General features: G+C 33.8%; 1 protein-coding gene across 1 annotated transcript in view; it reads right to left on the bottom strand.

Annotated features, from left to right (window-relative positions):
• Positions 1-1,221: 1,221 nt before the first annotated feature.
• FAM83B (family with sequence similarity 83 member B) overlaps positions 1,222-12,049 on the bottom strand; it is a 75,613-nt gene continuing 64,785 nt past the window's right edge. The window contains exons 3-5 of the mRNA XM_011375021.2: positions 10,835-10,999; positions 9,978-10,102; positions 1,222-3,839 (exon numbers count right to left, since the gene is read on the bottom strand). Coding sequence (XP_011373323.1) covers positions 1,538-3,839; positions 9,978-10,102; positions 10,835-10,999 — 2,592 coding nt within the window. The 3' untranslated portion in view covers positions 1,222-1,537. The remainder of the gene's footprint in view (positions 3,840-9,977; positions 10,103-10,834; positions 11,000-12,049) is intronic.

A 12,049-nucleotide genomic window follows, 5' to 3' on the forward strand; every position in this document is an offset into this window, starting at 1 on the left:
CACAAAATATTGTGGTGACTTTAGGTTTAGGTTCAAGACCTGATCTAGAGTAAGTGTTCAATAAATGTAAAGTTTTCTTTTCCCTACTGTCATGTTTTCTCCCATCATGTTTCTTAGAATAGATTTAAAATACTATGAAAAGTTATTTAAATGACATAGATACTTAATGCCATTATTTGGATTAATGACACACAGTAATATTTAATTGTATCTTGGATTTTTAAAACAACAAAATATTGCCCCATGCACCAACTTATAAGATGTTAAATACTATATTTAAAGTTTGTAGGAACACTTCCCACTTTCCAAATGATGCACTGTTTCTTGAATTTTGTCCTTTGTGGATGAAGTTAAGCCAAGTTAAAGTTTCTTTAATGGATATGGAGCTTTTATTTATTAGTCTAAGAAAGGCAAAGAGTATCTTATGATCTGAGTATCATCATCAAATTAAGATATAGGAAGACTTAAAACCTACAAATCAAGCCCCATGGGGTCATGGGAGAATAACCCAGGTATCACTTCTCCTCATTTTCATCATGGCACGCTTATGAAAACATTGTCCTGTCACACTGTATTTGGCACAACATAAAAAACAAACAAACAAAAAAACCCCAAAGACTTTTGCAAGCAAAACACATAAGCATTGTCATACTAATCTAAGATAAAAATGTAGAAATTTACATTTCTAAAAGTTGTTTTATATTAGAAAACGGAGAGGAATAATTTAGGTTTTCCAAATTCCTGCTGGGTTACTATATGTTTGAAGGAAGAAATGACTATGAATGGTCAGCACCTGACAAGTGAGTGAAGTACAGGCTCTCTGAATGAGTAGAGCAAAGCACATCTGGTATGGTTTTCAAAGGATAAGAAAAACAAATTCCTGTGATGTACCTGTGCTACATGAGGCTAATACTTTGCAAACACCCTCAGGCAAAATAAAAAAAAAATATGCTGAGCTATATAGTTTAAAATTGTACCATTGCTCCCCAACCAGTTGTATATACTCCACAGGAAAATAAAACATTAATAAAATATAACAAATTAACCTGTAGAATTCAAAGGCAATTAAAAACGAAAAGGTTTTGTCTTATTTTCTCTTACTTTGAAGATATGAAAATCCTGTAGAGACATATAAAGAACCTATGATAGTATTAGGATTCTTTTTTAAAAAATATTTTTTGGAATAAATGGTTAAAATTCATATACCATCTCTCCACTGAAGTTTCTGTTTAAGACTTAAGGAGATCTTTGGTCTGAAGAAAACAATTAAATTACATTTTTTTACCATTACCATTTAAAAATCATGTGTTTATAGAGACATTCCATCTAGTTGTGTATGATTAAACAACTAACTTTATCACACAGAACAATAACTTTACAGTACATAGTATGTTGGTAAACATATACATCATAACTAACATTCTGCCCCTACAGAAATCCACTGTCATGTTATAAAAACTATCCACAATGTTCTCTGGATAAATATCTATAGCCACATTCATTTTGCATTTTAATATCTATTTGCAGTTATAGTATTTCATTTATTTTTGTGTATGAAGTTTCCAAACTTCTGCATAAATCCTCGAAACTTGTTTTCATTTGGCTGATATGAGTGATAAACATTAGTGTTATAATTAAGCATTGGGCTGGACCTACCATAACTATTGCCCATAGTCGTGGATTTTATTTCTGGGCGGTGTATACTGGTATTTGGCATGTTGCTCATTGGGTGAATAGAGTTCTCAATCTTACAAAATGGCTCAAAACGACTATAAATGCGCCGGTCAGTTGACTGAGATCTTAGAAGCTCATTGGGCTTTGATCTTGGAGAAGAAACTGGTTTTCTTTCAGGAGCACCAACTGCATTAAACTCCTTCGAATCTCGGTATTGGATTTGTTCAGTGTTAAATCTTGGGGCAGAGGCATCCCCTGCCCTTTCCAAGAATTTCCTTTCAACTGGACTTGGAGAAGGTATTATTCTATTACTTTCATCAGATGGAGAATTTATCCCCTGGCATGAGCTAACTGCTACATCTTCCTTACTCTTGTGAATGCTGCTTTGAGAGTTTGATGAGGAAGAACGTTTTCTCCTGGGAGATGAATCAACTTTTGGCTCTGACTTTTTTGGTTTTGGATTTTCTTCAGTCTCAGAAACTAAAGTGTCAGAACTACTACACATTCTGTAAAATGCAGATCCTTTATTTTTGGACAGATTTTCTTTCTTTTCTGGAGTAAGGCTAAGTAATGACCTTAATTTCTGAGACCCCTTTTTCAAAAAGCTCGGGGAACCCTTAATTTCCTTCTTTGAAGTGAGTTCTTTGTTAGGTTCCTCTTTATTCACATCAAGCAAAGCAGCAATGGAAACTGACTTGGTAGTAGTGCCACTCGGAGGGTCCCTCTTGATAACCTCCTCCTCTTCCCCGCTATTGGTCACATTGTGCATGCTTTTAGAACTTTTCAGCAAATCTTCTTTGGGTTTTTCTGGTTGTCTAATTCGATTTCTGGTAAGTGTACTATATACATAATGCTTACTATTCCCATGATCTAAATTGGTTTTTGAGTGGTCAAAGAGTGGGAAACTTCTCCTTTTAAGTAGATTCTCATTTTGTTGATTTTTTAGATTTTCTGTCTGCTTATTTACACACAAATTTGTATACAGATAGTTGTTTGACTCTGTATGGCCACTGGTGGTTTGCTTTAAGACTGCTGCGTGTTCTTCGGGAGCCTGCAAGGTGTGCATTTTTGGTGTCTCCGATTGTGATGGCAGCTTGGGGATTGATTCTGGCAACGGTTTGTCTGTCAAATGCTCTTCACTCGTAGGGGTGTCTGGAACCTCTTTAGGTGTGTCACTTCCCTGGGAACCAATGATAGTTGAATTGGAGGAGCCAGTTGTACAACTGTTAACTTCCTGCTGCTCAGGTAAAGTTGGTTTAAACACAAAAGAGGAGCGAAGCCGTGAATGTGTATAAAGAGCATTGGCTTTCAAATTCTCAGAACTATCATAGTTCTCAAACCGGTCACCTAGAGCTGATCCATTTGAATCAGGTGCAGCTTCTGAATGATCATTTAAGTAGGATTCAATTCTCCAGTTACGTAAGAACGATTTTGTGGTATTTTCAAAGGTTGGCATTCGCTGTTGCAAAAAGCGAATATGATTATCTGTCCCATTAAAAGACCTCCGCATATTTGAATTCCTTTCTGCAAGTTGTGTTGTTTTCCTCTGGGCAAGCCGATTGGCAAAACTCTGGGCAGGTGTGTTTTGGTGGCTTGCATAGCCTCCCCGTGATGAGGATGCCACACTAAGACTATCTGAAGGCTTTTTCCAATTACCAGGAGGATTGATGGGTCGATTCAGAGCCCTGTTCAACAGTTGGTATGGTGCTGTTTCTGGCTGTTCCCCAGCATAACTATGCCTCTTCCAATTTTCACTTATCTGACTGGGTTGATATGGACGGATTGTATTTGGACCGTTAAAGTTTGGAGCAAAATGAGGTTTGTATCCATGATTTCTTATGTTATATTTGTCATGTTCATTTCGAGTATATATCCCTCTGTTTTTGAAGTAATTAGGATCTAGTTTATGAATTTTGTCTTGTCTCCCAATAAGGTTTCTTTGGCTGGAAACAGAAGCTAATGAAGAAACTGAGCGCTGGTAGTAAGTTCCATTCTCCCAGAGAGCTTTGCTATGTTTCACCCTTGCTGATTCTTCCTGAGCGAATGAAATGGGGACACATGATCTGGCATAGAGAGTTCTAAATTCTTCATCAAAGGACTCAACAAGTTGTCCTGTGATTATCTGAACCATGCTGAGGTGAGCTTTTTCAAATGACCACATGTAGCTGAAAAGAAAAAATCAAAATTGGAAAATTTTATGTTTACCAAGTTAAAATATTAATCACAGTATATAGCTCTACCGAGAAAACTTTCATTTATTGTTGACAAAAGAATATTTTTTGTTTGTTTTCCATGGCTACCATAACTTAGAACATCTCCAATCATTACATGCTTGTAATACATATGCTTCCCCACGACTATATTCATATTTTAAGTAGCAAAGCAACTCAAGTCCAGGGTGTGAATCCACCCATAATTCCTTTCGTTACTTACCAGAAGCCCAAAGGAAAGCCTGCTATGCACTTTGTATCTCTTCTTACTAAGATTTTATACAGCAAAAAAAAAAGTGACATTCTATTTTATTATAGCATTTGAGCAAGGTAGAGGCAAGCTAGTATCACAGGAAAAGTTGAGAGAACCAGCTTCTGCTGAGTTCTCTTGCCACAAGAGCTTGGGCCTCAGTGTTCCTCATGTCCAAAATGAAGATGTGGACAGCATAATCACTACAATTTCTCACAAGTCCTAACGTGTTATAATGCAAGACAGGTCTGTGCTGATACATGTATCTTATGTCTGTGACTTACTCAACAAGTAAAATTTAGGATGCTGGGAGTTGTAAACAGAGGATTTCTGAGCAGCAGCCTCAGTCATTAAATGGTATACTTCACTGCATTCAGTGTACAGAGGATTGGTAAATTTAATCCTCACAAACCATGCAAGTCAGAATGCCAATTAAGATCTTTTAATACAGGTACAATTTCTAGGAAATTAAATGTGTAGCTACTTTATAGTACTTTGTGGAACTTCCAATCTCTTTAGTCTGATGTCTGAAAATCTAAATAATTAACATATGGAGTCACTGAGATGAAAAAAGAATGAATTGCTAATATGCTATGTATCAAATAATATACATGATACAATGCAGATTAAAACAAAAAGAGCCAGAGACATTCTCCACAATGGAGTTTAGTGTTTATACAGAAGAGACAATAATGAAGGCAGATAAAAATATTTTTAAAACTGTACAGTAATAATGTAAAATACATAAAATATCATATACAGCAGTGTAAAACAAGAATTATTCTGATGTGCTTAATTTTATTTATTATGCTTATTGAATGGAAGGTACTAGTAGGACATTTACTAGGTGCTCTGTATTGACAGATGAGCCACCAGCTGACAAAAAAAATGGTACAAAAGTGAATCATTAAAGAAATATTCAGTCTAACTGAAGATATGAATAGTCATCTATCTAACATGAGAAAATCCCTGGAGATAGTGAGAGTTTTGCAATATTTTGACAGAGAGTAGATACCTAGAAGTTCAGACAGAAAAGGAAGGGAGTAATAATAACCATGCACTGGTTGAACACAGAAAACAAATTATATTTAACTGAAGGAAAGAAGCTTCATAAGAGATGGATGAACTAGTGGGGAAAACCTTGAAAGCAAAGCAGAATTTGATTGTGTAGCATTTGTTTTCAAATTTGGATAATTATAATAAAAGGAGATGTTTGCAGAATGATTTTTTTTTTCTAGTAGCTATTTGTAGTACAGACTTGAAAGATGAGAGACTGCCTTTACTATGATGAGTAAGGTAGTTGGAGTAAGGTAATGCGAATGCGAGACTAAATCAGAGTAGAAATTGGAATAATAAGTGAAAATGTTGAGCCAGTAACAAGAAGAATCAGAATATCTGCATGTCATAAAGTGTGTGCATAGATTATAAAATAGAAATAACCTCCAGGTGTTGAGCTTTAGAATCTCAGAAAACAATAGTAGTGGTGGATGTGGGATTAGGAAAGGTTCCATGCTTTGGTTAAGTCAGAAATAATACTGTAATATAATTTCAGGTAATGGAAAGACATTCAATAGGATATATTCAATTGAGAGATTATTTTCTGGAAACGCTGACCACTCCCAGAAATAAAAGAGCTATTTATAATGACATTTAGGGATCTTCCTGTAAAATGTCCAGGACTCCAGCCAATCACTCTTCTTTGATCTTAACTGCTGATAAGCATTTTCTGCATAATTTCCAATAAGCTTTACTGTTCCTCATTCTTAAATATCAACACATAGCAAAAGATAGGCAAATATTTGAAGCACATTTAGAAGATAGCTTATAAAGCTTAAAAGCTTAGATGCGAAACAGAAACCAAATCAAACACAATAAAGGCAAGTGGAGGAAAATAGAAAATGCACAAATAAGAATACCTTTGAATACACACAAAGACAAACTATAATTAATATCTTCAAAGAAATAAAGAGAACGTACATCTATAAAACATGAATAGGATGCTATGAAAATGGTTAAGTAGCAGATATTTAAAATATTTGATAGCAAAATATTGAAAGATAGAAGGGTTAGAAGATATAATTGAGAAAATCTCCCAGGCTTTAAAATGCCCTCACACTTGGATGGAAAATTGTAGGGAAAAAAAATACAATGGGAGCAGAAATCTAGTTAATAAGAATTCAAGAAAGAGACAATAGAGATAATTGAGGAGAGGAAATTATTAAACAATAAATAAGAAAACCTCAGAACTGCAAGACACAAGTATCTGGATTCCCCAGAACAACAAATAAAAAAAAGGCCAAGACTTAGAAACAGCACAAAATAAAAGGGAAATCCTAGACACTTCCAGAAAGAAAAGTTACATGAAAAGAATGGAAATAACAATTGTTTGAGATTTTTCAGTAGCAATTTTTCATGTAGGGTAATGCCTTCCAAATTCAGAGGAAAAATGATTCCATTTAGAGCCCTATCTCCAGTTAAACCATAAATCACCTAAAATTATGAGTTTAAAAAAAAAATCCCATGTTGATAGAAAATGTCCTTTAGCAAACTTGGGAGAAAAAAATGTGACTTAGAAATAAAAGTGAGTTAAAATGGGATTAAAAATGAAATTTAGGAAATTGTAGCTCAAATTATCCAGGAATATGGGAATACCAGGACTCCAGCTGTACTCCAGGTTAAAGACCTGTTAGTCCAGACTGGGCATAACTGATTTTGGTAGTAATTGAGCGTTTGGAAAATTTGCTAAGAAATTTTCAGAGTCAACTGGAATAAAAAAAATAACAATAAAATAGAAAACAAAGACAATGAACAACACTAAAATGGTCGTTATTAACTTTCTTATGAAAAAAGGAAACATCATATTTCACTCCATTGCTCATCAATGATCAATTTTGACACAAGTTCAGTAATGTAAACCCAGACTTTTCATCTAATCAAAAATTGTGATAAAACTGTATTGAGTGAATGGAGACCAGGAGGGTAAGTAGATATGAGTGAGTTGAAAATATAACTCCTCAATTTACATAATATAAAGTCAAAATATCTAAAGTGATAAATCGACAAATAGCAATATAATAACATTATATAAGACAATGAAATAAGTATCAGAAGAACTAGCTAAAAGAATTAAATAATTGAATCTGGAGGTCAGGAACCAGGAGTGACTAGAGATGGAGAACAAAACCTACTGTTTTGTGTTGCATATCATTTAGTAACATTTGATTTTTAAAATGATGTGCATATATTTACTTGGTTAAAAAAAAAAAAAAAAAACAGAACTAACTTCCTACTCCCACCTTCTCCAAATACATATTAGTTATAGTTGGGAATGTGGTTATAAACTCACATATTAAAAAGTGGTTCAAACTGAGTTCCTGGCTGTGGGTAATAAAGTGAAATCCATGGAATAAAAATAGTGACAGTACACTGTTTGTAGCATGGATCTCTAAATGTGATAATCTTCAAGTCTGATCAAAGATGGCATCTTGAAGTCAATAACTTCAGTGAAACTTGCTTTTAGAAAGTAAATTTTACAGAGAGCAAAAAAAATATTTAAAAGATTTTTAAAAAATATTTAAATTCTCTTTCAGTCAATTTTGTGAATACTTTACTAAATATCTTCCAGATTTTCATATGACAATTTCAAATGAGGGTTTCCAATTAAAAAATGTGATTTACACATATCGATAAAAGATATATGTATGTGTTTTATCTCATCAATGTGTCATGATATGGCAAAACACCTGTTGTGTTTTCCTGATAAAATCATCATCATAATGAGTGAGCTGTCACACAATGTATTACTCTGGTGAATTACAGACACCAGGCCTCTCTAGAAATGCCGGGAGTTTAAATACGAAGAAATTTCATGGAAAAGAATAATTAAAGAAGAAAGCATTTTTAATTTGTCTATGAAGAAAACCATGAAGATATTAGACTATGAGAGACAAAGGATGGTTTTAATGAAAAAGAAGTAAAATTTTAACCAGTTTCTGTGAAGACTGGTTCATAACTGTTCTACCAGATCCTGTTACAATACTGTTAACAATAGGTAAGGTCCATGATAATTTGTCAGAAAAAACAAAAATGATAAGGGCTGACAACCATTAAATTTTTAAAGAAGTATATTTAAAATTAACATGAAATAATAAAAAGAATTGATGAGTTTTGATGAATTTTTATAATCTGTGGTCCTAGGTATTCCATATTCACTTCCATAAACAGCAACTTAAATTCTGCCTCTGGCTTATGATATAGATGGAAAGACAGAGTTTTTGTTGCTGCTGTTTGTTTGTTTTTCCCAACACTATTTCTAAAGTAGCTCAGATATAGTCATCTCAACGGACAGTACCTATTAATACCTAGTGACAGCAAAACAAAGTTGAGGTGAATTTATTGTTGAAGATAATCTTAAAGTTCAAGTTAAATAATAAAAGTAGAAAGCAATCATTATAATGAGATTAACTAATAAACAATAATCTATGTCAAGTGAACTCCTAATTTTAATTAAAATTTCAATTAAAATCTCTCGAAAACCAAGTGGATCTAAACAAATATATACACATATAATGAATCTTTAAAAGGACTCAATAATTTCAATCACTAGTTGTAATTTCTACTCTTAACAAGTTTTCCTTTAGCATGCCAAACTACATTTTTGAAAAAGGTTCCCTTAGCTTAAAGAGAAAGTTAGCAGATAATAACAGTTAAAACAAGTTCTAAAATAACAGTTAACATTAGGGGCTTTGGATGCATTAACTCTAATTCTCATAATGACGACATGAGGTAGTTCTATGATTACCTTCATTTTACAGAGGAACAAACTAAAGTGCAGCCAAATTAAGTAACTTGCCCACAGCCTTCCACTTCAACATGTCGCCCCTTTATTGTGGACTTGAGGCAGGTTTCCCCTCACACTGTTCTGTTTACATCCACAGCTCTCCTGGCTTCTTCCCAGTCTTTAGTAATGAATCCATTCTGCCCTGGTGACCCAGCAGTACAAGTGTTTGTTGATATTTTCATCTGCCTGTTGATATAGCTTTACTGTGTATCCCATTCAGGACTGATGCCTCAAATTTCTAAGAGAGTATTAGAGCAGCACTTATAACCTGCAGCCTGTCAGACCTAGATTGGGCTGCCAGTCCTGGACTGCCTATGGCCGTTAGCTGTGGGGTTTAGGCAAGTCGCTTAACCTTCTGGAACTTCAGTTTCATCATTTATAAAATGTAGATTAAAACAACTGCCTTGTAGATAAGTTGTAAGGATTAGGGATGAAATACATGAAAGAGCTAAGCTAGAACAGAGTAGATACATCACCAGTGGAAGCCTCGAAAGACACAAGAGAGTAGAATCTGAGGCTGAGTGACATGTCTAGTGTCTGCCATGACATTTTTAATGGCCAGACTCTTAAATGCTTTTCTGGTAGTACTATAGTGACTAAATGGTAATTATCAGATTCTTAATAATATTAACAAATGAATTCGACACGTTGTTCAAAATGATAAACAGCTTCTATTCTTATAAACTGCGGTTAAGTCCATAGTACATACTGTTTTCATAAGGAGCAAAAACATTTTTTTGCATGATAGAGCTGTAGGGAACCTGAGGTATTAGTCAACTCTCTTGTTTTGGGGATGAAAAATCTGAAGCCCAAAGAAGTTATGTGATTTGCCTAATGCCTTAATGTTCTTTAGAGGCACAGACTTGAAACCCAAGTCTCTAAGCTTCCATGCAAGCGTTCTTTTTATTATTGGTTTTTAAAAAATAACAGATTACATTAAAATTTGAAACTAATAAGTCCTATACATGGTTGATAATGTTGAAGGCAAACACAACGATCTTACCTGTAAGAACCGTACATAACTTTCTGGCAATCAATTAACAAAAATTTCTGTTCCAGTTTTCCATGAAATTTTGCTCCCGTTTTTGAAAGATAATCTTGGCCTTTTACTGTCCGCACTCGAATATTCTAGAATTACATGTAAGTATAAAGTAAAAATTAAGACAAGAAAGAGAATATTTTTAAAAGTAAACTATGTCAATATAAGGTCTTAGTATCAAAAAGGTATACTTAAAATGATATTTTAAAACATTTCACTACAAAAAGAAAATAGTGAAAAGCAAATTTTAAAACATTACCTTCCCCAAAAACATACTGAGAAAACAGTCACTTAATATGTATTTTACATAACTTAAATAAGAGGTATCTTTTTACATTTACCCAGGATGGTTTCATAAATCATTTAGGGTCCTCCTGCAAGAGATCCTTTCAGGTTATAGTTACACAATATCGAAATAACTAAAAATTAAAATGTACCCTCCTTTTAAAAAGTCTAATGTAACTGAAAACACTATTGTACATGGTTGTGATAAGTAACATCTGCTGAATGCAAGAATCACTCGAGTCAGTGGTTTTGAGGTTGTGTTTGCCAAGTATAAGCATTAATGAGGACTGGCAGCAAAGTAAATTCAGAAGCTTAAGTGTTCCAGAAGCAAGAAAAGCACCATATAAAATTGGCACAAAGTTGTGTGTTTTGAATTACATTCTGAAAAGTATAAGGGGACAGTTAGGTGATCAATCATTATACTACTTTAAAAAATATATATTTTACTTTTGGAGAAATATAGCTTAACATGACTTAAATTTAACTGAGATAAAAATGGTAGACAAAATATTGAGAAAAAAACATAGAATTCTTACCCTGAGACGTTGAACTTGACAACCCTGTTTCTCAGTCATGTTTAGGAAATGATTAAAGTTGGATTCATCGAGCAGAACATATACAGATATCCCTCGAGTTGATGCTTCCACTATTTCTTTAAAAATGTCCACATCTGTAAACATATCCATCACTAAAGCAATGACCTGTTAAAGAAAAGAATATCAAACAATTTTAGATACCCAACAGGGAAAGATCTAAAAATTGCTTGCTTTCAGTAAAAACTAGATAAAATAGAAAATTAAGTACACAATACATATAACTATATATACAGATATTTATGGTTTCTAAAATAGAAGATAAAATATATGTCAAAAATAAACAAATGACTATATATTGCTAAGTAACTTCATACTAGCTTTAAGTCAAAGGGAATCGGCATCTCAGTAGGATGTTGAGTGAAGGTGAATCTAAATCATGGATTACAAGGTTGCCTATAGGGTAAATGGAGGGGATAGGTAGGTGAAAAGCAGAAATCTGTGCTACAAATTTACATGGGAAACATTTCTAGGGAAAAGTAAGATTTCTTGACTAGTTGTTAAGAATACAAGTCTTGGGGACCTGGGAAAAAATCTTCTAGATATAGAAATATAGCTAAGAATGGGCCAAAGATGAGAAAAAAGAGTGACTTAAATACCAGAAAATTAAATATGTATGCCTAAAAATAGCTAAAGAGATAGAATAAGCAAAAGAAAGAAAAACTGACAGAAAAAAAAAGGCGACATAATTAAGAAGGTAAATGCTGAGAGATGATCCTAAATAACAGACCCTTAAAATGGAAAGAATCCAAGTTAACTGTTGGAAACAGAACCATTATTGACTCTGAGAAGCAATGAGAGTAAAATAATGAGGAAAGAAGGAGAAACATCATTTATTTGATTGACTACCTACTTACTATGTGTCAGACAAGAAGGACACATAGTCCTAGTGAGAGAAGACACCATATGCAGTTAACATAATAAATAGATAAATTATATAAGCAATAAGATGATAATTTTACTGGGAAAAAAATAGAGCGGGATAAGAGCAATCATGGGTTTCTGGAAATTGAGGAGAGGTCTGAAGGATTTCAGGGAGGTCCTTTGAGAAAAGGTCCTGAGAGAGTGTTCTTTGAGCAAAGACATAGAAGGAACTGAGGAAGTCATGAGTGTGGCTATATTAAGGAATTGTGTTCTAAGCAGAGGAAACCAGCAATG

This window comes from Pteropus vampyrus, unplaced genomic scaffold (assembly GCF_000151845.1).
Source record: "Pteropus vampyrus isolate Shadow unplaced genomic scaffold, Pvam_2.0 Scaffold260, whole genome shotgun sequence".
Classification (NCBI taxonomy): domain Eukaryota; kingdom Metazoa; phylum Chordata; class Mammalia; order Chiroptera; family Pteropodidae; genus Pteropus; species Pteropus vampyrus.